The following is a 25,743-nucleotide window of genomic DNA, read 5'->3' as shown; positions in this document are numbered from 1 at the left end:
GGTATCGAGCCCCATCTGGGACTCATGACCAGATATTTATTAGTGTCTGACAGTTACCGCCCTGTTTCTGTGGGACGCCCTCTCTGACGAGAGGACGGGTCTGTCTTTGTATATGCTGCTGGCCGTTGCTAATGTCTCAGATTTGGGACTTCCATTTTCGTCGCCTCCTATGATTCGCAGGGTCGCGGTGGAGGTATTGAACCAACCCTCCACATGGGTTATCTCTGAGCTGATTTTTTTGCTTATTAATAACATCTCGGCACTGACCACATAGAAAACATCCAGTTTTCAACAGTAACTCTATTGTCGCGTGCGTATTCGTTTACAGAACCGTTGCCCAGAAACGGCCGTTGTTTACACAGTCACCGCTTAGCAACAGGTTGGATGCAAGGCTGACGAACTTGCTCTGTGAAAGAAAAATCCGAAGACGCGGAAACCGGCAGAATCTTCTAAGGAAGGCTGTGGCTCAAAAGGGGTAACGCTCGTATTTGGGAGGTAATCGGTTCGAATCTCGGCCGGAACAACGGCCATCCTGACTCAGGGGTTTTGCGTTGAGTCCCAAATAGTGCACCACGACCACTTCCTTCCCAAATGTCTTCTAAATCATTATTCACTAATCGGTTCGTCGGGTAGGGTAGAGTGCTGATGGCCATCGTCAGCACAGTCATTACTGGTTTCCTAGTCCCACGGCACTCATGACCATACTGTAGCGTGTAGAGCCGTTACTGTGGAACGACGGCGAGATAGGCGAATATACCGGAGACGTTCCTAGGCAACAGCTCGGTAAACACGTTCCCGCAGCAACGAATCGTCGCGCAACAATGGAAGCACTGTTCGAAACGAGGTGTTTCTACGCGGTCCGTGCCGAGGCGTTATCTTGAAGAGAATTGGGAAGACCCAGTAAGTTCTGTAAGGGAGGCTGTGAAGAGGAAACTTGAGCGCATGAAGCTGAACAGTCTCCACTGTTAGAAGCCATTACCAGGGAAAGGCTGAAGACATAGCAGGCTGGAAAAGAGATTAGCAGGTGCTGTGAACTGTGAAGTGTGGAGAGTAGCGGTGGCGCTGCAACTGCTTGTAGTTCCGAGTCGTGTACAAGTGGTCAGTATTATTTTATGTTTTTTACTGCTAGTGGGGTGGGACTAAGTCCCATGCACCGCGGCCACTTTTGACCTATTGTACCAGCCCCAGATGATAGGCGAGGGTGATTGTGGAGCAATTGATGGAATGAAGATTGACAGGGGAAACCGAAGTACTCTGAGAAAACCTGCCCCAGCGCCACTTTGTCCACCACAAATCCCACTTGACCAGACCCGGGATCGAACCCGGGCCGCCGCGGTGGGAAGCCAGCGACTAACCGCTTGGGCTATGGCGCGGCCCGAAGTGGTCAGTAAATCCATTCACCAATCCAAACCCCGTCTATAGTCACACAAGCCGTGTCTCCATTTCAGCAATCATCCTACCGTTCGACGCTGTGTAGTCTATGTACACACAGCGTCGTAAAGTAGTCCACGACATTCGTAACACCGAAGTTGAGGTCAATCCGCTCAACAGAACTCTCCAATCCAGTCTTCCAAAATTCGCAACTGTTTCTCTTCCTCTGACGTTCATGTCCGCCTGGTCGCTTGGTCCCGTTCTGCATGCACTCATCAGAATGTTCCAAGTTACGTAATTCTGTCCACTCGGAAATGTTACCGGCCGTTTGCTTACGCAACGTGCATGGAGCGCAAGTTCGAATTTTAAACCGCATTAAAACAGGGCCCCCCCCCCCCATGGACGCGTTACGTCATCACTAGAAAGTTTCTACATTGTGTTCTCAACACGGGAGATCGCGTTGAACACGTAGGGACTTTTGTTCCGTGAAGTTGCCTGCTCAAAGCGTGACGTAGCCAGTCAGGTGACGTAAATCGGTACTTTATTATGTTTTTGTTTTACGGCGACGGCAGTACACGGACGGTATAGCGTCCAATGGTAGGAAGTTCACTGAACGATTCATTGGAGAGGATCTGGAAGGAAGCGGCTGTGGTTCCTGTATTTGCCTGCAGGGGCTGAGTAACAGCACGAACAATCTGTCCACGCTTTGGGCTGAATAGCGGACTGTATCCTACAGCGATGAGTTATGGGCCGAAATGCGTTACCACTTTCTTCTTCATTTTGGACCGCGCCATAGCTCAAGCGGTTAGTCGCTGGCTTCCCACCGCGGCGGCCCGGGCTCGATCCCGGGTCTGGTCAAGTGGGATTTGTGGTGGATAAAGTGGCGCTGGGGCGGGTTTTCTCCGAGTACTTCGGTTTCCCCTGACAATCTTCATTCCACCAAATTCTACATCATCATAATCACCCGGGGCAGGTACAATAGGCCAATCAGTGGCCGCCGTGCAGAGTGGACCCAGTTGGACTCCACTCCCACTAAGCGAATTAAAAAAAAAATCTGTTTACTTTTGTTATTTACTACGAACTTGTGCTCCAAATTTTGAGACTGAACATTTGTGCGCGCAAATCTGTCTGTTCGTCTGTGGACGTAACTTCGCAAAATGCCCACTGAATTTTCATGAAAAGTTGCAATGTAATGGAAGGTATCAATTATCTTGAAAGACCTAGGCATAGATGGACAGAACCTACATAATACAGAAAATATGTCTTAAAGAATAGTGTGAGGGTTCACTGATTGGATTCGTCTGGCGCAGTATAGGATCCAGTAGTGGTCTATTATGGTCACGGTAAAAAAATCTTCGGTTTCCATAAATGCGGACAATTTCTTGACTCGCTGAGCGACTATTAGCTTCTCAAGTGGGACGCTGTTCCGTGATGCCTGTTCGTGTCCACGTGATCAGTGTTGGTGTCGTCGGGGACAAGATCACACGGCTATCGGACTAGGAGGACTGAAATCTGCCAGTTGCAGTGACGTGCAAGCCGTGTTCAGTGTAGCCAACAGTGCCCCTGCACTTCGCCTGCCAAACTGTTCTCGCTATACTTAATCCAGTAGGCAACATCTAGGCGTATGGGGGAAATGGAGGTCTAAACCTCAGAACTTGCTGGAAGTGAATGGTCAGTGAAAACCCGAAACGATGGCAACGGTCTACCAGACTACACGGTGACACAAAACGGAAGATAGTACTTTTCACAGGCACAAGAGTGAGAACCTGGAACCTCGAGTGAGTGGTCAGCCAGCCGGTTTATTCCCAAACAGGAGGACTGCTGGAAGGGCCCACAGACGGTCTGACCCCTGCGCACAGGAGACAAGTTGCATGATCTACCAACTTTGAAACCTGTTGAAGAAGTTTCCGGTTTTATTGAAATACTAGACTAGCTGCTGGTAGCAGAGACCTTCCTGTAAATCCAACCGTAAAGGGTAAAATGTAAAGTTTCCCCTGTGCTTAATAAATTAAGCGTTACGCTATGAAGACGTGTGGGGGAGTGGAGGTATAGCTCCAACATTCTTCATCCAAAATTAGATGGGGGTGAGTGGTCAGATCCGCAGTCCAACCGATTTACCGGCTCCCGTCGGATAAGGGGGCTGGGGGGGGGGCAGAACCGGTCTGGACGCTAAGGAGAAGAGAAAAACTTGTCGCTGCCGGGACTCGAATCCCGGCTGTTCAGCCTGTAGCCCGTTACTATACCGACAGAGCTATCCCGTCTGTATAAGCCAACATTTTCTCAGGCATTATAGAATATCCCAACATATTATGGAGCCCGAATGTTCATTTCCGTATTCACAAGAGCCCTCCACTGGTCTCTATCCTGAGCTACACGAATCAAGTCCATGCCATCACATCCTATTTTCCTAAAATCCATTTTAATATTGTTCTCTCTACATCTAGGTCTTCCCAGTGGTCTCTTTCCTTCTGGCTTTCCCACCAATATCCTATATGCATTTTTCTTCTCCCCCATTCGTGCTACATGCCCTGCCTACCTCATCTTCCTTGACTTGATCATTCTACGTAATTATACTTGGTGAGCAGTACAAGTTATGAAGCTCCTCATTATGCAGTTTTCTCCAACCTCCTGTCACTTCATCTCTCTCCGGTCCAAATATTCTCCTCAGCACCCTGTTCTCAAACACCCTCAGTCTATGTTCCTCCCTTACTGTGAGAGATGGAATTTCACACTGATACAAAACAGCAAGTAATATTCTAGTTATGCATACTTGAATCTTCGAATTTTCTTGATCAGCTGAACACCTGTGAAGTGTTACACGCTGAAAGGCCCGGCAGGCGTACATTGGCGAAGCATGCCCCCCCCCCCAAGGTAGGCACTTCAGCACAGAAATTAACAGCTCGGAGTACGTCCATACACGGGTCTTCACATGACCCGACTGCCCCGCTTGTTTCCACTCCTTCACTTTGCAGTGTTCATTAGCGACCGCTTCCGAAGAGGCACAAGCCACTGCTAATGGAGGCGATTTAACACGGAGATTAGCAGCTCGGAGCGTGTTCATGTTCCGGGTTATCAGGGGTGACCTGACAATCCGTTTTCTTTGCAGTCCGTCACTTAGCAGTCATTAGCAATAGCTTACAGCCGCTTATATGCCAAACTCTGTTCACCTTCCAACTGTAAAAGGCTTTCTATCAAATGAAGAGATTACTTATATGTTCAGATTGTATTTATAATGAATGGTTGGAGAATTAGCGGCTGCCCCTTGCTGTCTGCATGAGCATGCGCGAGAGCCTTGTTCTCTTATGACGTAGGATCACTTCCCTCTCAGCCCCGCGTATTTTGGGTGTCTCGACTCTGTAGCGTGCAGTGACTGCATTCGAAAGGGTTCAGCAGAAGGGATATAACCAAATCCGTGTATAATCCTAACATTTGCCTGAAGAGACGGAGAAAACCCACGAAAAACCTTAGCCCCGATTGTCTGTGTACCAAGAGAGTTTCGAACCGAGCACCTCACGGATACGAGGCTATAGCGTTATCTATAAAACGTATAACTTCTCGGGCGTGAAGCCGTGTTGTCTGGTAGAAGTTCACAGACGTGTCAAAGGACCTTACTGTCTCCATTTACAGGGTAGGACAAGCGAAGCAACGGGAAGCGTTCGCCAAATACAAATTTGAGCCCCAAGATGTAGGAAGCACGTCTCTCCGAAATAGCAGTGAATTTCTACCCGACAACACGACGTCACATATCACAATATAATACTATTGATTGTGTGTTTCTTGTAAAGTGGACACAATGGAATGTGAAAACAGCTGTTGAGAGGAAAAAACGGGAATCGAATCTGATTCCTCGGTTGTTCAGCCCATAGCATAGTCACGATACTGACTGAGCTATATGGGCCCCTTAGTAGCATACTGTCTCCCATGACATGTAGCTTTGTGAGTGTATTAAAATGTTACGATGGGCTGAACGTATCGCTCGGACAAGAAATACAAACGCATTGCTAAATAGTAACTTGAAAGAACAAGAAGGAGATTAACTATGAAAGTAAATGGTCAAATAATGACTAAGAAAATAAAACCTTGCCTTATTGCGAGAACCGAATGAATCTCATGTATAAAACATATAGAAAAGTCATTTTGAATTCGACATTAGATGTGACTGATCAGTTTCACGTTACGGCCACTTTACACCCGGGGAAATAGACCCAGTACCCATCGGAATGAGGGGGTGTTGCAGCCCCCAGTGAAATAAATAGAAAATTCTTGCCTCTACCGGTCCAGCTCGTCTCTCTACCGACTGAGCTATTCCGGCTCCGTACTTTAAAGTGTGTGTGTGTGGGGGGGGCACAAATTCTTGACAATGACATATAAAACGTAACAGAAACTGTGTATCGCTGGCTGCCTTGAACTCAATTCTCACAACAGCCTTGTCTCCTTGTGCAGCAACAAGCAATGTGTTCTGCGTATGAATGGCGTTCAGGCAGATCCCGTTTGTAGGAACTGTAAGTCCTATATACCGCCCTGACTGGCTGTGACTAATGTTCATGGAACTTCGGCAACAGTCAACAAACTCCCCCGCAAGTTCATATTTCATCCGACAGTTGGCACTGCAACTGCAGTCAGAGCCCCTGGCGGCGAGGCCCTAAGTTGTAGGATTTGGGTCAGAGTCAGAGTCAGAGTCAGTCACTTTACGGGTGTCTACCGCTAATTAGTTCGTAATGACGTCAAGCCCCTGGAGACTCATGACCAGAGATATATTTTTTCAACTGAACTCCTGAGGTCATAGTCCTTACGCAACATCCTCTCTGACGAGAAGATGGGTTTCTCCCTTCTGAATACGCTTGGCCTTTCGTCGAGTGAACGTATCGCACTTGTAGCATGTTACTGGAAATTCTTGCTTTTGAGCTATATACAAGTCCTCTGTCAGTACAGGCTTTGCAGAGCAGATCATGTCTACCTTACGTATTTTATGCTACAACGGCAGCGTAGTCACTTGAACGGTCGTAAGCTTGATCACCAAAGTGGAAGTCAGGATTTGAGGTTCTCACAGCGGTCGTTATGAACCGTTCTATCTTCTGGGAAAGTCAACCTACGTCACGGAGAAACACGCTACCTGTTTCACACTGGTTTCTTGCTTAGCTTATTCTTCTATCTTGAAGATGGAGGATTCCCTCTCCTGTCCACATTTCCTGTTCCTCCTTTTTCGAAGGGCCCATAATATTTTGGCGCCTCCCCAGTGTTCAAGGATGGTTATAAGCTTTGTTACCAGCCTGTGCGATTTCCTGCCCAAGGCCAGTTCAGTGATGGGCTTTACCACGCAAGCCCTGAGCCTATCATCCGCAGAAGTGACTTCTTTCTGGACAGACCGATCTGACACTCTTTGAGAATTGTGCGGGAAGTCAGACTGTTATTGTATCCAATTTCCTACAATTAACTACCCTACTTTCTCCGTATTTCTTTCCAGACTTAAATATTCTCGAATGATATGTACAGGCTAACGTTTAGCGCCATCGCCTACGAATAACACGCACAAATATTTAATCACAAGCAGTCTCCTTTATATGGGATGCTACACTTCACATATCCACATCAAAATACTGTGGTATGTCTGCTGAATGCCAACATTGTGAAGCCAGCAGAAACAGCCGTTGCTAGGGAATGGGTCTGTAAAAACGCCCCTTGCTAGGCAATGGCTCAGTAGCCATCACGTGATGGCAGAAAGACACGCACGCAACAGTAGAAGATTTGCTGGAGGCGGCGTTTTGTGTGAGGTCCGTGCCTATGCCATTATGAGTCACTCCCGAGTAGAGAGTCTATAGGAGATTTGAGAGAGATAGACGGCAGTTAGAAGAATATGAGGTTTGTGTGAGATGGCCGCCAGCCTGCGAGGATGCTATGTAAACATGAAGATGCGCAGTGATGACGATAAATGCCACGCTTACATAATGTATTCGTGTAGAAGGCTGCTTCATTATCGGAAAGAAACGTAGATAATTACATCGTCATTACAAAGTTGTTAAGATTCTATCTTCAACATATGACGGGAATGAAGATAGTGACACCGGAGGTCTCATAGTTGCGTAACTTTGCCAGCTCAAGATATGTCGTCACCCGACGTTAACAGGAACTGCGCAGACTGGAGGAGTCGCAAGGGGAGGGACCTGCATGTACATGCGGGTCCCTTGTCACGACGGTGTGACTCGTCCTCAGCTGCGGATGGGGGCACGGCCTCTGGACAAAGTTGTCCCTTTGCTTAACTAATTAAGAACTACGCCATCAAGGCGTATGGGGGAGTGGATATATAGATCCACATTTTCTTGACCTCGGCACTAGCTGAAGTGAGTGGTCAGCTTCATGCCCCGGCCGCTTTACCCCCAGGGAAAGAACCACCTCTATCCAATGTATAGGAGATTGGGTGGACCCCAGAGCTGGTCTGGACGACGTAGAGAACAGAAAATTCTTGACCCTACAGGGACTCGAACTCCGAACCTTCGGTCATCCAGCTGGTAGCCAGTCGGACTTGCTGGGTAGCTGCGAATATACTGAATAAGTAGTATTGGAGAGCGAACAAGAGGTGGTCTTACATTTCACGGATTAACCTCAGAATTGAAGAGTACTATTTTCTGGGATATAATAGTCTGAAGTCCATTTAAACTCAACCGACGTTTCGGAGGGATATACAGCACCCGTCTTTATGGTCAAAGATTAAGCCACATAAGATACCAGCATGAAAGCATACGACTCTACGTTTCACATCCATACGTAAGAATTGGTAATAGTACTGTTCTACTCCCAATTTATGGCCGCGCCACAGCTCAAGCGGCGACCCGGCTTCGATCCCGGGTCTGGTCAAGTGGGATTTGTGGTGAACAAAGTGGCGCTGTGGCGGGTTTTCTCCGAGTACTTTGGTTTCCCCTGCCAATCTACATTCCACCCAATTCTCCATCATCATAATCGCCCGGGGCAGGCTACAATAGGCCAATCAGTGGCCGCCGTGCCGAGTGGGCCCAGCTGGGCTCCACCCCCCCCCACTAAGCGAATTAATTAATTACTCCCGATTTCGTGTCTTTAAAAAACAGTGGGTTCCTGTATAGTCCGAAATTTCGGGCCAACCGACTGCTCTGCTTGCTACCTGCTTTCGCTTATTCTTCGAGCCTGAAGATGGAGGTGATATTATTCTCCGAAACGCGACTGACTTTCAACGGACTACACTGCTTTATAGGGGTACGCGGTAGCGTACTTGGTTGAGGCATTATGCTACAAGCCGGAAGGTCGGGGGTTCGATTCCCGATGAGGTAATTAGATTTTTCAATTGACCTAATCCTTCCAGCTACAATATGTCCCTTAGGCCGACTCAGCCTCTAGGAAAAATGAGTACCAGGAATTTTCCTGGGGTTAAAGGGCAGCCCGCGCGTAAGAACGACAACCTCACCGCCGTCTGTGAGCTGATTGTCTAGAATATGTGGGAGCCTCGACGTCTCACAGCCCTATGCGCCTCCACGGCTTGTTACAGGGATAGCTATACTTTTTATTTACACTTCTTTGTATCCCAGAAGAGAGTATTCTTCATAACTACGGTGTGAGGACTCCAGATTCTGCATGGGCTAGGAACTGTTCACCGTGACAGAGTAACACTCTGTGGAGATTTGAATTGTTTCGGCAGCCAGACTCAGGAGTTGCGGCAATCTCTTGGAGGCCATTGGGTACGAGGATAAGAAACTGTTTGAAGCAGGGTCCTTCTCGTGACTCCTACAGTTGCTCAGCCACTCAAGAAACTATCAGGTTCAGTACCGTGTTCATAAGAGCAGGACACGGGTTCTTATCTCAGAGCCAGATGAATCCTAGTTGTAACCTCCCATCCTAACTTCGTGTGCTGTTGTGTTTTTCCTTATGATTCGCGATAAGTGCTCAGCCAGTCTTCCTTTATCTGATCATCCCATTAATATTAATAAAGACCAATAAAGTGAAGCTATCCCTGTAAGAGGCCGTGAAGGCCCACAGCGTTGCGAGACGTCGAGGCTTCTACATTTTCTCTAGACAATCGGCTCACAGATGGCGGTCAGTCTGTCAGCCTTAAGCGCTGGCCACTCTTTACACCCCAGGAAGATTCCTGGTACTCATTTCTGTTATAGACTGAGTCGACCCCAGGGCTATAGTACGGCTGGAAGAATTTGGTCAATTGAAAAAATGCAATAACCTTATCGGGAAACGAACCCGCGTTATTCGAATCGTTTAAAAATTGCAAGTTAAGAATTAATTTGAGATGTTTTAAATGCAGGCATTCACATGGGTTCTTATCGTCAAACATGCCGTTGCTAGGTAACACAGCTCTGCTCCCACGTAAGTGACACGAAGCCGGCACGGCACCATAAAAATAATTTAGCATAAGCTTACAGAATGTCACTCCCATGATGCAGATGAACCAATCTGAGATTCAGTTGTCTGCCAACAACCATGTTTACTTACATACACGTCTTACAAGATGGCGGCGCTATTATTAAGCTACCTCTTTTTGTCCTCCGTCAAAGAAACCAGAGAATCAACCTTCTGAATAGATGCACGCGACCAGTTCGTGCTCTGCATGCTCCGTGACTGCACCGCCTGTGGCCTATACCCGAACTCCTAAGGATGAATGAGAAGCAGGCCTCAGTGCGAACTAACTTTCGACGAGGGTACAGAGTCCAATGCCTCGACACAACCGAGAATACACCGTATATCATGCGAAGATCCATTTCAGACCAAACTAATTTGGCCACGAAATTGTTGGCCCCCATTATGTTACGTTCAATTTAAATGTTATAATTATATAATTTATAAGTGTAAGATTGTTGAGACATGTAGCACGCATTCGGATATTAGAAACATTGGGGAAGGCTATACAAGAAACCACAATCCAAATGTAAGAGACCATCTGGAAGACCTAGCAGTTGATATGAGTACAACAAGTAGTATTTAAAAGTAGGGAATAAGAATTTAGAGTGGAGTCATCTGGCTCCGGATAAGGACCATGGGCTACTGTGAATATGGTAATGAATTATCGGGTTCTATAAGAGAGGAGGAGTTTGACCAAATAAGCGACTACCAGCTTCCGAAGAACGACTGTGCGAGAGAGGCTGTCAGTCCACTTGCGTTATTGCTAACCCGTTCAGACAACCTGTTTGAGTCCGCTTGTTTTACAAGGTCCTTGAACCGGCACAAGTATCCGGTCCGCCAATGTCCTGCCTCGGGCGAATTTCGGAGTGGCCCCGGCGTCGCGAGCTGAAGGTGCGGCGGGGTGGCTACGGACCCAACATGGCATACAGCGCTTCGGGACTGGTCGGGAATACAGAGCGTCCGATGAGCGCATGAGCAGAACCGATACTGAAATCCGAGGTACTCGGAGAAAGCAACTGTGTCCACACCACAAATCACACATAAATTGACTTGGGATCGAGCCCCAGGGCGCCGTGGAGGGAATAGCTGTATGTTATGGAGGATGATAAAGTAAAGTATTCTGACGTCACGTGTCTCAGGTTCCGGGAAGAACTAATCGCCTACTTGCCTTTGATACGACATTGATTGCATAGAAAACGACGCTTCCAACGATTCTTCGTTGCCGCGGGAACGTTTTCACAGAGCTGATACCTAAAAATGATAGAGGGATATACATTCGAGTCCAGGAAAGCAAATTGCTGTTGGTCCTCGCCAGCAAAGTGATTCTTGGTTCCTAGTCCCACGAAACTCATGACCACATTTTACTGTCTGACGGCTCCGTGAGCCTTCAGACCACATACTCTCCTTTGATATGATAGGGACCGCATAGGCAACGACGCGTCAAACAATTCTACTATTCTTGCGTGTATTCGTTGTCGCGGAAATGTGTTTACCGAGCCGTTTCTTGGCAACGAAAGAGGGGTGCACATAGACACACGCAGACTGATGGGAGCGATTTATGAAGTAGTCTCTTCACATGGGCTCCGGTATCATGACATTCATACCAAGTTTCATAAAGATTGGTCCAGGCATTCAGAAGTTAATAGGGTGGGTACAGAGACACCCAGACAGCATGGAGATCGCATAAACATACTTTTATTTTTGCCAACAATGGGACCATGTGCATCCCTCTATACAACTTCGATGACAAACTAATGATAAGAAATGGTAGGCCTGATATCTTCTTCGTGGTACTTAACATTTAAAATACAGCAGTGACCTTATGCACCGCCGGTCATGGTAACCGAGCGGTCTAAGGCATGTACTGTCTTCGCTCGCTCGAAAGCCGGGATCGTGGGTTCGAATCCCACTCAGGGCATGGATGTTTCGTTTGTGTGTGTGCGTTTTTCTGTGTACAGGTAGAGGCCTTGCGACGAGCTGATCACCCGCCCAAGGAGTCCTACCGAATGTGTAAGATGTAGAAAAACCGAAGTAGACGGAGAAGTTCATGGAGCCCACTGGGGCTGTAGTGCCAAGAAAACAAAACATATGTCCCACCCGCTTTAACATAAAATCTCTGCATTTTGCCCACTCCATGTAGGCCTATTATGTTTTTAGTATAATTCTCACCAAAGGAAAAGGCGATTTTTTTTGCGATATAAGTTCTTACGGCGTGAATATGAATACTACTGTCTTCTGGGACGTGACACCGCGTAGTCTGGTAAAGGGGCACTCATATTTCGGAGGAATATGCTGCCTCCACTTTCAGAGAACCCTGGAGACAGTAGGTTCTCCAAAATGTCCTGCAGATGGAGGCAGCAGGTTACGTCGAATCGTCTGTATCTTTATACCAGGCTATACGATGCCACATCCGAGAAGAATGCAATGTCCATAATCGTCGTCATGAGAACTTCAAATTCAAATTATAAGCCTGATTAATGATCCTCTCGTTAAGTTTAACTTTATGCGTCGCAACCGAAGCAGCTGAGAAATAAACCATTAACCAACACTGATTCACTTAAATGGGACAGAGGTTGATAACAGCCAGGAAGAACGTGCAGCAGCAGACGGGAATATGCTTCTTGCAATTTCTCATACTACTTCGTATTCTGTGGACTTGACGCATCGTCCGCTAGTGACCTACACCTTTACGTCGTAGTTAAGCAGCTTCCGTTTTTAACGCACTTCCGGTATTTATACACCAGTGGGAAATCAGACATACTGTAGCATGTAGATCCGTTCCTAAGTAATTAATCTGTAAACAACGCCCATTGCTAGGCAACAGATTCCTAACACGCATAACTGGTAAAACTGGGAACCGGTGTTCTCTACGCGGTCTGTGCGACAACTACATGACGCAACAATAGAACTGTTGGAACTGTTTTCTATGCGTCATAAGTAGAAGTTTAGAATTTAGTTAGTGGTGAGACAGTCGCCGGCCTGTAGGGACGTGAACATGAAGGTTGTGGAAGCTACGGCGTTAGAAGCCGTTACCAGGCGACAACCGGTGAAGACATAGCACACATAGCGGTAGCGCTATACTTGCTTGTATTATGAGTTTGATAAATCCAGTTACCAATCCACACCCCGTCCCATCACGTGACAATACTTAGGCAGGACTTCTCTTCTGTGAGGTTGGCTACGCAGGACATAACGTGTCCTGGGCTTGCAGAATATATGGACATTACTTTGGCCAACTAAGTCCCCTTAATAAGCTAAATCTCTTCCCATGACAATGCATAGTGTCTAATTTTCCGGTGACCTCGAGGACTCCGTGAGGCACGTAAAGGACGGCAATTTGACACCTGCAGCGTACGTTGATAACCCTCACTTACGTCATAAAGCTATGAAAAATGTTAAGTGCCATAATATTGTGTCGTTGCAGCCTCTTGCGCGCCACTTATTCAATCCTTGCTTCTTATTAGTCGTCTCACATGCAACTTGCTTTTTGAAAAAGGTAAAAGTATCCCTGCAACTGAGCGGCCTCCGTAGTCTAGAGGTAACGTTCCCACCTCATGACTCTTGGTACGCGGGTTCAAACCCGGCGGAGGTCGTGGAATTTTTAAGGGCGGAAAAATTCAGGGAACAAGTCCTCCGGGAGGGACTTTAAGCCGTGGGTCCCGTGTCGTAGCTTTACGGCACGTAAAAGAACCTCATATCTCCAAAGGAGGTCACTGAGCCAAATTTAAGGACGTTTCCCGCCCAACAGTAGTCTCTAACGCCTATGGTAGATGGGGGAAGCATTATAGATACCGCCAAGCCAGTAGAGGCCGAACTCGCTGGCTCGGTCGGGACTGATGGTACGCACCAATATCGGTAGGGTACAGAGACTGGTAGAATATCATAGAGGGTAGCACAATGGACCAATACTGGTCTAAGTGCATGGGAAAACCCACCCTCTCCAATAACTAACTAACTAACTAACTAATCCCTGCAACAGGCCGTGGAGGCTCATAGGGTTTTGAGACCTCGAGGCTCCCACATTTTGCAGACAATCGGCTTGTCAGCCTTACGCGCCGGCCGCCCTTTACCCCCAGGAAGATTCCTGGAACTCGTTTCTGTTAGAGGCTTAGTCGAACGCAGGGCCATAGTGCGGCTGGATGGATTAGGTCGATTGAAAAAATCCACTACATCGGGACTCGAACCCGCGATCTTCCTGTTTGTAGCTTAGTACATTAACCAACTACGCTACCGCGTACCCCCACTTGCTTTAATTTTATGGAACTTTTTAAACTTTAAAATCTCTTCTACATCACTGGCCTATGTAAAATATATATTTCGACTAATATAGGTCTTCTTCAGGGGTCTCTAAAATTGCTAATGAAACTGCTGCGTTTCCGTCGGAAACGTGGTGTGCATACACCAGTGTCGTAGAAGAGATTTTGAAGTTTAAAAACTTAAGGTTTTAGAAACCAAGTTGAGTGTTAGAGGGCTAATTACTTAACAAGGAACAGATTAAGTGCCATTGTTGGGTTCCCACAGTCTTCCAGGGTTTCATCTGTTCTGGTTACTTTGCCAGGTCGGGGAAACAAGAGACAGCACATGCTGCACACATTGAGCAGGCTAGCGTAGCGGTAATGCGGTAAATTTCTATTCGGAAAGTGCTCGGTTCTAACGTTGGCCCAGAAAACGTACTTTGACAGGATTTTTGCGATTGTCCTTAGTCTCTCCTGTAAAATATCGAGACAGTACCTCGGTTAAGCCACTGCCGCCTCCTTCCAAATCCTTTCCTATCGCTCTGTATTGTGATCTACACACCTGAAAAACGCCAACATCCTAACATTATCAAGATGCGGGTCTTACCGGATATGAAGCCGAGTACTTTGGTTGATGAGTATCACTGTTTCGGAGAAACTTTTTGCCTCCCTGTTCAGGGTATGTTCATTTTTCTACTGTGAAAGAGATGCAGCAGGTTCCTCAGAGACGTTGATATAGTTATAAACCAAAGTTTACGGTGTCACATATCGAAAGGCCATTGTTTTCACATTCACTGCCGTGAGAGACTCGGGTCTTATCATTCATACTGACGCTGTCAGTAGCTGCGATTGTATAACGAGCACGGGACGTCCCAGACACGAAGAGGCCCCGTAGCCCCACCTCAGCACTTCGCGTGGCCTAGCAAGGCTGCATGTCGCGATAAGTGCAGATACTGTGCACACGACTTCAACATGCTGGGCCAACAGAATGCTTACATAACACATAAGGAAGATAAGTTCTTGCTATTGTATGCTGCAAGTAACATTTACATGCCAAAAGCATCGCAAGACGACAAGGAGTCCAGTAATAATCCGAAGGCTTCTGGATTCTTCCTCTAAGCGCAAGCGCTCTAAGCGGTTGCGTGTGTGTGTGCGTCCACAGAGGGGTACAACACAGGGTGAGGGTGTCAGGTCAAGGTTCTGACGGGTGTCTGAACCTATGGGGGAGGAAGTAACAGCAGGATGGAGAAAACTACACTTACGTAATAGGAGCTTCATAATTGTACTGTGGCATGTAGACGCGTTGCTAGGCAACGACCGCGAAATATGCAACTATACAAAGGCCGTTACTAGGCAGCGACCCTGAAACAGCAAGAGAGGAAAGGTCTTTTCTGTGCGGTCCGTGCGGAGATGTTATAAGCAGGACAAGTTAGGTGTTTCAGTTAATTATATAACCGGTGGAGTTCGGTTGCTGTGTGAAGCTGGTAGCTGATGCCGGGGGCAGTTCGGAAACCCAGAGGAAGGAAAAGGTCCGCAGGTGGAAGAGACTACCAAGCAACAGCTAATGAAGACTGTAAGAGACAAAGAAAATCTAGTGTCTTATACTGATTTGTGAAGTGTGTAGAACAACGACAGCACAATCCTTGCTTGAAGTTATGAGTTGTACAAGTTCAATAAATCCAATTACAATTCAGACTCCCTTTATAAGCACATACACGTGACAATATTATGAGGATGATTACATGAAGGAGAATAAATTGGGCTGGGGACATAGTACGCATGGGAGAGATGAGAAATGCGTACAAAGTCTTGGTAGGAAAACCTGAGAGAAAGAGACTAATTAGAACATACGGACATATGTGAAAGGAAAATATTAAAATGGAGTTTACAGAAATATGATATGATTGCGTGGACTAGATTCATCTGGGTCAGGATAGACGGAAGAGTCTGGCTGTTCAGACCTCGAAAGTGAAACTTACGTGTTCCAAAGACAGCGGGAAGTTCTTGGTTAGCTGAGGGACCGTCAGCTTCTCAAGAAGTGTACTGCATTATGTTATGGCGTGTTCAGGAGCTGCGTAATCTCACAGACACGTGACGTCTCTGTCATTGCAGTGCGAGGAGTCTAATTGTTTCAAAGAAGAGGTTCTCTTCCTCAGTAAATGTGCTCTACTTAAAATAACATACTCTTCCTCCGACAAACTTACCTCACCTTTCAACAGAGCTCGATGTTTTCAGGATCGAAGAGAAAACAGAGAAAGAAACTAGCAGAAGAGTGTGGCTATCTCAGCTTCCAGCCTGTTCCCCCCGCAGCCTGGCTTAGTCTCGGACCCTTACGATGAGTTACTCCGAAACGTCGGACTTTCTCCGAACTACAAGGCGTTACAATTCTGCAGAATGAGCGCTGTGAGAAACTGAGATATTCTCATTCCTCGCTCACATTCATACTGTTTTCTGCTAGATGGTCGGTATGTAATGTTACCATTATCTCTAATTCACACAGCCTGATGGTTGCGCCATTTCGCAGATCACCCGCCGCCTGCGGGCTACAGCGCGGGAAAACTCTCTCTCTCTCTCTCTCTCTCTGCACGTCACACTGGAATGCGTCTTGTTGCCGGAAAACTGTCCTCGCTGCTCTTCAAGCACGCAAACAAACATTTCTTCTTGATTGTGAATACTTTCGGGTTGTACACGTCAACAATAATAACAACTATTATTATTACTATTATTGTCTCTGCTCCTCCAGTACAAGTTATGAAGCTCCTCATTATGCAGTTTTCTCCAACCTCCTGTCACTTCATCTCTCTTCGGTCCAAATATTCTCCTCAACGCCCTGTTCTCAAACACCCTCAGTCTATGATCCTTCCTTAATGTCAGAGACCAAGTTTCATACCCATACAGAACCACAGGCAAAATTATAGTTTTGTATATTCTAATTTGTATGTTTTTGGACAACAGACAAGAAGACAAAAGGGTCGGGACTGAATGGTAGCAAGCGTTACCCGAGTTCAGTCTCCTCTTAATTTCCTCCTGAATCAGGTTTTGATTTGTTATCGTCGTCCCAAAATATTTGAACCGTGCAACATTTTCAGAGGATCTGTTATTACTGCTTTACTGATAACTGGCATTGGCAAACCTCATACAGATGGGAAACCTCAGTAGCTACATCGTCCTTGCAATGCAGATGCACTTCTTCATGAGTGCCAGTATCCCGTAATTTGATTGGATGAAAGTCGTGAAGAATCTCTCTGTAAAGGCGGCCGGTCCCATCTCCGAATGTGATGAAGCGTGGGTGCAGGAAATCCAAATTTCATAGAAATCCACCCAGATATTTTGTGGAGACATAAGGCACAAACACACGCTCGGAACATTTGTCCGAACCTTCGCCGGTCTGTTTCAAACCTTTCAATTGTTTCCACGGGTCTTCGCGTGGAAACAGCAGGCCACATGGTAAGTCACGGTTCAAACGTGGGAGAGTGACATTGTGCCTGATCATAAAACGGAACAAAGCCTTGGTGTTTCATCCGTGTTGCTTATGTAACGACAATTTTTTATCAGTTATAAGATTAATTTTCAAAAGTTTGGGGAGAAAAAAAGGTTGTTATTCACGGTAGAGATAACCCGAGCAAGTAAGCGTAACGGAAAAAACGTGACAGTCACAGAGCGAAGAGCGTACGTTCGGAAATGAATAGCGAGTTATCACTTATTTAGGAAGGTGACAAAAAAATGAAATTACACCGTGTGAGCGGATGGAAAATTTTCTGCCTTATACAGATATGCTTCCAGTGCATAGGGCGTTCTTTAAGGTAAACTGAATAAATTAATGAAAGATGTTTTCAAAAGATCAGCCAATAAATACTTACAACTCATTACCTAATTTTATGAACGTTCTGAGATATTTATCTAAAACCAGTGGAATATTTTTAGGAAATTTAATAGGAATATTTGATAGTTCTGTTTCTTGCTACAGTTTTCACACGTATCCCATCACCACAGACCCCATCTGGGGCGTAAGACCAGATTTTTATTACTGTCAGACAGTGGCGCGTTTGTTGAAATGGGACGCTCTCTTTGACGAGAGGACGGGTCTGTCGTTTACAAATGCTACTGGTCTCGCCAGTGCAGTCATTTTCGGGTCCGATTCCCCTGGGACTCGCGATCGACGTTTGTTTAACAGCCAGCGATGGTTTGTGTCCAAGAATCGTATCTCCGCGGAAACGCGTTTGCCAGTTCGGTTCCTGGAGACGGCCTACATGTCACAACAATAATGCTCAAGTGGCATATTGTACAGCAACACTACACTACCGATTGTTGCTTCCACCTTCCGATCGCGCCGGAATTATCCCAATTATTTGTCTGATATCCACTGAAAAAGACAGCGTTTAGCATCAATGGAACATTGCATAGGCATGAGCCTGCTTACAAAGGGCCTGTGCCCAGATGTTGGTCTCTTCAGAGTAGCCTCCTTTCCTAAGCAAGAGATCACACAAAGACATTGCGGTGTCGCGCAGACACCTTAACCCATAAAACTTACCGCCGCTGAACAAGGCACCGTTACCATAGAAACAGAAGACAACCAGTACCAAAACAAGACGAGACAACTGACTGTCGGACTAGACACGAACGCAGAGTAAACTACATGGCATGTAGACAATTTTTTATTATTAATAAGCGGTGAAACTGAGTCCACTTGGTACTGCGGCCACTTCTGGCCTATTGTACCAGCCCCAGATGACAGGTGAGGGTGATTGTGGACCAATTGGTGGAATGAAGATTGGCATGGGAAACCGAAGTACTCGGAGAAAACCTGCCCCAATGCCACTTCCCACCACAAACCCCACATGACCAGACTCGGACTCGAACCCGGACCGTCGCGGTGGAAAGCTGGCGACTAACCGCCTGAGCTATGGCGCGGCCATGTAGACCAGTTGCTAGGTACTTAACGTGAAAGTTGGTAGCTGAGGTGGGGGACATTTCGGGAACCCAGAGGAACGTCAGTCGTTGGAAGCCGCTACCAAGCAACGGCTAGTGAAGACTGTAACGGACTGAGCAGATTTGTGATGTTCTACAGCAACTTGTGAAATGTGTAGATGAGTGAAAGCATAACCCCAACTTGTAGTTGCGAGCTGTAAGAGTTCAGTAAACCCGATTAGCAATCCAAACCCCGTCTATAGTCTCTTTAGAAGGTAATTATGAACTTGTGCAAGACCGAGCACGGCAAGCGGTAGCGATCAGATGACTGACCGGAAGTGAGTGGTGAGCTCAGGTCCTGACGTCTCGCATTCCTGTCACAGGATCCCACGTCAAGCTGTTTCAGGAAATTGCTTACGAACCCGGCGAACGGCGCATGGGCAAGTTTCCCGGACGCAGGTCGACGGCCACTAATAATTTTGTTACTTCGGGGGGGGGGNCGAGCGGGCAGCATTTACACGTCCGCCAATGAAGCCGTCTGGGGCGGAGGCTCCGCCAGTAGAATCTGTGTTGGACGGGAGACGCGATGGCGCCATCTTGGCATTCAGGGCGCTGACGGAAACATTACAACTCTGGTTCACACATGTACGGTTTAGTTTAGCAGATTTTGGTAGGTTATTTTAGGTAGTTTAGTAAAAGTGGGGGCACTCGGTAGCATAGTTGGTTGAGGCACTATGCTACAAGCCGGAAGGTCGCGGCTTCGATTCCCGATGAGGTCATTGTATTCTTCAATTGACCTAATGCTTCCAGCAACACTATGGCCCTGGGGTCGACTCAGCCTCTAACAGAAATGAGCACCAGAAATCTTCCTGGGGGTTAAAGGGCGGCCGGCGCGTAAGCCTGACAACCTCACCGCCATCTGTGAGCCTATGGGCCTTCACGGACTGTTGCAGAAGAGCATCAGTACTTGCAAGAGTGTTCTGTGGATATGAGCAAGGCTCATGAAGCACTGCTTCGAGGTTTTGAGAGAAAGATTTTAAGGATGATCAGTGGAGCAGTACAAATTGATGGGGTCTGGTGAAGACGTTGCAATCACGAATTATATACTTTATACAATGATGTTGATGTAATTAAAAGAATTAAAATAAATACATTGAGATGGGCAGGACATGTTGTAAGGAGAGAAAATGAAGGAGCTTCAAGAGGATTAATGATAGCAAAACCGGAACGGAAAACGAAGAAAGGGAGGCTAAGAATGAGACGGACGGATGTTGTGGCAAAGGCACCCGAGCGGGATGGCTGCAGATTCCAAAGCATTCTATGTAACCCGAAGTTTTATTACCGTTTTCACAACATCCCACCACTAGTTTTGATCCTGTGGAGACGAATCCATTTCACAACTTGGCATAATATTTATTTTTGTATCTATTTTAATAGTGACCTTTCGTCTACTTCTAGGTCTTTCAATTTGTCTCTTTCTGTCAGGTTCTCCTACCAAAACTTTGTATGCATTTCTGTTCTCTCCCGCACATGTTACGTGTCACCTCACCTTGAAATGATTTTAATCGAATATAAATTATGATCTGGGAGCATGCGCAAAGAGGCTGGTGTGGCCTATACCTCGCAAACATTGAATAGAAACTAGATACGTTCTCAGGAATGGCATATATATTGTGGCGTATAGGCCGCTGATAAGCGGGGACTCTGTAAATAACGACCGTTTCCGGGCAACGGTTTTGTAAACACGTTCCCGCGGCAATCAATACGCATGCATCAAGAGAATTACTGTTTGTAACGGGATGTTTTTTGTGGTCTGTACCGAGATGTTATAACCAGGAAAGTTGATGCAGTTAGTTCAGTTGTAGGATGTGTGCCAGATGGAAAGACGTAAGCGAAAGACAGTGTTAAGATCCGTTACCAGGAAACGACTAGTGAAGACGTAGAAGACTTAATGTGTGCTGCAGTTACAGTGAACTTTAGTGAGTGTAAATCAGTGAGACTGCTACAGTTACTTGTAGTTATCTTCTGTGTAAAACAAAAAACAAACTCCGTGGCTTGACTCCGCAAGCGAACTATGTGTAAGTGGCGAATAAATCCAATTACCAATCCGAACCCCGTCTAGAGTCACCGCATCACGTGACAATATTAACATCCACTACACAGGCAGGCGGACAGCAAGAAAATGCTTAGTCTCCCAGTTTAAACGGTGTCGCTCATTCGTGGCCACTCTATTATCAAAACGTCACGTCCTGTGAGGCTCGCCAGAGCGGAACAGGTGGCCATGAATTGTAAACTGAACATCTAACCAGCTGTTCCGAGCAGAGTGGTTACTATTTATACCACATCCTTTACATTGAAAAGAGAATAACTCTGCAGTCTGTCCACACATTTTTTTATTTTCCGTACGGCTCTCGCAAGAAGAAAACGAGTACTTCCGCAAACAGAATTCAACGATTTTGCTTCGTAGCGTGACCAGATCAGCATTTTATGAATACTCTGTTCGGTCCTTGCCAGCTTGCACTTAAATTGCTATTCCAGTAGTACAGAGCTCTCCCTGTAACAGGCCGCGGAGGCCCATGGAATTGTGAGACGTCGAGGCTCCCACACTTTATAGGCAAGAGCTCTCCCTGTAACAGGCCGCGGAGGCCCATGGAATTGTGAGACGTCGAGGCTCCCACACTTTATAGGCAATCAGCTCACAGATGGTGGTGAGGTTGTCATTCTTATACACCGGCAGCCCTTTATCCCCAAGAAGATTCCTGGTACTCATTTTTGTTAGAGGCTTATTCGAACACAGGGCCATAGTGGAAGGATTAGGTAAATTGAAACATCAAATGATCTCATCGGAAATCGAACCCGCGACCTTCCGGCTTGTAGTATAGTGCAACTATGAAGAGAGTATAAAGTATACACAACAGCCGTTACTAGACAGTGGCCTATAAACAGCAACAGAGGAAAGGTGTTTTCTAAGCGGTCCGTGCTGATATGTTAGCTGTTGCAGTTAGTTGGTCAGTGAGTGAGGTAGAGCTCTTACTGTTACTGTTAGAATTTGGTAGCTGAGGGCGGGAACAGTTCGGGAACCCAGAGGCAGGGGAACGTCCGCCGTTGGAAGCCGCTACCGAGTAACGGCTAGAGAAGACTAACAGATTGAGAAGACTTGGTGTGTCCTGTAGCGATCCGAGAAGTGTGTAGAACAGTGAGAGCATAGCCCGTGCTTGTAGCTACGAGTTGTGAGAGTTCAATAAAGCCGATTATCAATCCGGACCCGTCTAAAGTCACTAAATCATGTGATATTACTTTCAAATTCTGCGTCTTCTCACGCATTTCATTTTTCCCGGAAGTTGAGGGCTGGGAAGCTGAAACTGGCTGAAACGTTCAGCTGAAAAGAGAGGCAAATGTCACTGTCGCTTGGAACTGAGCACGCCCATGGCCGTATTCAGTTGCAGCTGTGATGAATGTGTTAGAAAAATCGTGATCCTAAGTGCTACCTTCGGTCGGTGTTGCTGTAATGTCAGATCGCAGAAACAACATGGCACCGAAGCGAGGCCAGGCCCCACGGTGGCGCCGGGACTTCGCCCCACTATCCCCGGAGCGGCTTTACTGTACCATCTGGAACTCTTCGCGGAAAATATCTCGCAATTTTTTTTTTTTCATTTGGCTTCGACTGCATCCTCTGCACTTCGAAGGAGAGATATGGGAAATTACAAACAGTTCTCACGTTTCCAGCTATTTGCCTGTAGGGGCACAGTTCATGCAACTTGCTCATTCGTTCAGGATTTCGAAAAGCGACACGACTGAAATTGCTGTGCAAGTCCGTGGGGCTATCACATGGGGATGGCCGTCAGCACCCGCAGCGCACAAGCGTTTTGGGGCTAGCGGTGAATTTCCGGACTGCGTCGTTTGTGTTAATGGTAAACACATGGGGGGGGGGGCCCACGAAATACCAGCTCGACGTACAACAACTACAGAAATTATTACTTTGTCGGCCTACCTGCTGTCACAGATGCCAGCTACAAGTTCATGTTGGTTCTTTTGGCAAGGACAGCGACGCTGCGCTTGCTGATTGTCAGGACGAGTACAGATGCCAGACGGAAAATGCTCGCCAGGTTGAGCGCTGAATTTCCTCGGTGATGACGCTTTTCTTCCGAGTGAGATGCTTCCCACGGACTCAACTGCAACAAAAGGAACAACAGGTAACAAGAAGACGGTAAAGCTGTCCCTGTAACAGGCCGCGGAGGCCCACAGGGTTGAGACGTCGAGGCTCTCACATCTTCTAGACAATCGGCTCACAGGTGGTGGTGAGGCTGTCAGCCTTACGCGCCGACCGCCCTTTACCTCCCGAAATATTCCTGCTACTCATTTCTGTTAGAGGCTGAGTCGACTCCAGGGCCTATCAAAACTATTTATGAATTTCTGTAGCTGCATCATATCATATCCAGTCTCTGACATTGGACGCCTGACAGACTATTGTAACTGAAAGCGAGAGGTCCCGAGTTCGACTGTACTGCCCTCCAGTCCTCCATTGTTCTCATGTCTGCAAAGTTTCACCTTCATATAGTTTCTACACTCTGACGTTTACTTTTTCCTTTCAGCGGAAGCAACGAAACAAAATGTCTGCGCCGCTAGAGCTGCACGTGTCAATTACATCAACTACAATGAAGAAGATCAAATGGTAAGCACTACTTTTACGTACGAAGCCATGGCTCAAGGCATCTTTGAGAAAAACAGCAGCGCTGAAAATTCTGTTCTTTTCTTTTTTCTTTCTTCCAAAAGTTTTCTAACTTCGTATGGAGCGTTCCGAGAAGGATCTAAAGAAGACTTGCAGCTGGCAGCTGGCGGCTACTGCGGGGAAATGTTGGGGTTTTCTGTCTTTTCGTTATATTCTTTGAATTATTTGGATTCTCGGGCTGAAGCACGACATTTATTTTGTGGTTTATTTGACTATGCTCTTGTTTTTCAGACTACGTAGGGTGTCCCAGGAGGAGAGCTCAATATTCTGTGAGGTCACGGAACATGTGTTCAATTCAGAACGGTTTCCGAGATAGAGCTATTTCACTGTACAGTTCCAAAACTGTTGATAAGAAAGAGATATTACGTACTGTTTCTAATGCCGGTATTTATTGTTAAAGTGAAGGGCCGCGCCATAGCTCAAGCGGTTAGTCGCTGGCTTCCCACCGTGGCGGCCCGGGTTCGATCCCGGGTCTGGTCAAGTGGGATTTGTGGTGGACAAAGTGGCGCTGGGGCAGGTTTTCTCCGAGTACTTCGGTTTACCCTGCCAATTTTCATTCCACCAATTGCTCCACAGTCACCCTCACCTATCATCTGGGGCTGGTACAATAGGCCAGAACTGGCCGCAGTACAAGGGACTTAGTCCTACCGCACTAGCATTAAAAAAATTATTGTTAAAGTGACAAAGTTGGTACAGTTTACCTAGTGTAATACTTTTCGAAAACTCCACCGTCAACATCAATGCACTTCGCAACTCGTGTAAGGACATGGCGTGTGGCTCGTCTGTACAGTGTACAATGCACTGTACAGTGAAATAGCTGTATCTCGGAAACCGTTCCGAATAGGACAGATGTACATATATACACCTTTTTGCTTATAATGAGTGATATTATATCCTCCCAGAATATTGACCTTTCCTCCTGGGACACCCTGCATAGCGCGGAATGGCAAGATGGTTGGTCAAGGCACTGGAACGAAATGGTCATGGCCAATTCGATTCACTATACCGGAATTTGCCAGAAGTGACTGAGCAGTACCAGGATAACCGATATCCCAGCCAAGATTCGTGTGTAGCACGTATCGAATATAACCGCTACACCGACCCTCTCCTGAAGCATGTACGTATCTACACGTTACATACAGACACAAACATGTGCGTGCGTGCTCAGATCTGGTGATTACTGCAGATCGCTCCTACGGCTTCCTTTCGGCACCTCAGTTTTTCCTTGACAAACAGCAAGTTTGTTGCTGAAGGTAATCTGGCCCTTGTGTTCACTACGCAATATGCCACGAAATGGAGACACAGCAAACCCTCGCTAATCCGGATTAGTGAAGCAAATGTAGCCCTAACAGGCAAAAAAATATAGCACATAAATAAATGGAAATTTTACTAATATAAGTAGTGCTGATGAAAATAAAACAAATCACTGTAGAGCCTTTAGTTAAGAACTAGTATGAAAAGACAAATACATTTATTCATCGATAGAAGACTCAGAAGTTGCACTTGTTTATGAACGTAATGGCGCAGGTTTGACAGAAACCGTCAAGTTTTGTCTGAAGAGAGAAGTGACTCATCTGCCTGCCTAAATGTCACGTGTCTTTTAAAGTACGCACTCAAATGTGAACAGCATTTCTCATTCTTCGTATTTCGATCCGGATTGTATAGCTCCAGGCATGCTTCACCTCGTCACTGGTCAGCTTCATGACCGGCAGCCTTGCCTCCGGGGCCCATTGGTTGGGAGGCAGGATGGGGCCCAGAGCCACGCTGGACGCTGTGGTGAGGAGAGAGATTTCTGCACCCACTGGGAACATAAATCCCATTCTCCGGTTCTTCACGTCGTAGCCTATTCACTTTACCGACTGAGCCACCCAAGGGTACAGACCTACATTATTTATATGTTAGTATAATAGCAATGCAGACGCGCAAATGTGCCTACGTGGAGTCTCTGTCCAAAAAAATATTAATATTCGTTCATCAGCTTATTGCCGCGCCATCTGTTAACATACTCTGCGGTCAGCACACAAGCAAGTGTTCAAGTGGCGCCTCCAGCAGCGTTGCCACGAACTAGTGGCAACTGAAATTGCGAGAAGTGGGGAAGAATCTGGAGCAGTGCCTGTTGCAACTGGC

The 25,743-nt window shown here is 46.7% G+C and overlaps 1 protein-coding gene across 2 annotated transcripts in view; it reads left to right on the top strand.

Annotated features, from left to right (window-relative positions):
* LOC111861470 (probable cation-transporting ATPase 13A3) overlaps positions 1-25,743 on the top strand; it is a 53,864-nt gene that overhangs the window by 4,183 nt on the left and 23,938 nt on the right. Inside the window, exons 1-2 of one of the 2 annotated variants that reach the window (XM_033750338.1) lie at positions 23,000-23,080; positions 23,480-23,559. In XM_033750338.1, the coding sequence (XP_033606229.1) occupies positions 23,041-23,080; positions 23,480-23,559 (120 nt within the window). In that variant the 5' untranslated portion in view covers positions 23,000-23,040. Of the gene's footprint in view, positions 1-22,999; positions 23,081-23,479; positions 23,560-25,743 lie in introns of those variants that run through there. The other variant, XM_023846083.2, reaches the window with a different exon arrangement.

The sequence above is a fragment of the Cryptotermes secundus genome, unplaced genomic scaffold (assembly GCF_002891405.2).
Source record: "Cryptotermes secundus unplaced genomic scaffold, Csec_1.0 scaffold693, whole genome shotgun sequence".
Classification (NCBI taxonomy): domain Eukaryota; kingdom Metazoa; phylum Arthropoda; class Insecta; order Blattodea; family Kalotermitidae; genus Cryptotermes; species Cryptotermes secundus.
Note: the sequence above shows the minus strand (reverse complement) of the source record. Positions and strands in the feature narration are given on the sequence as shown.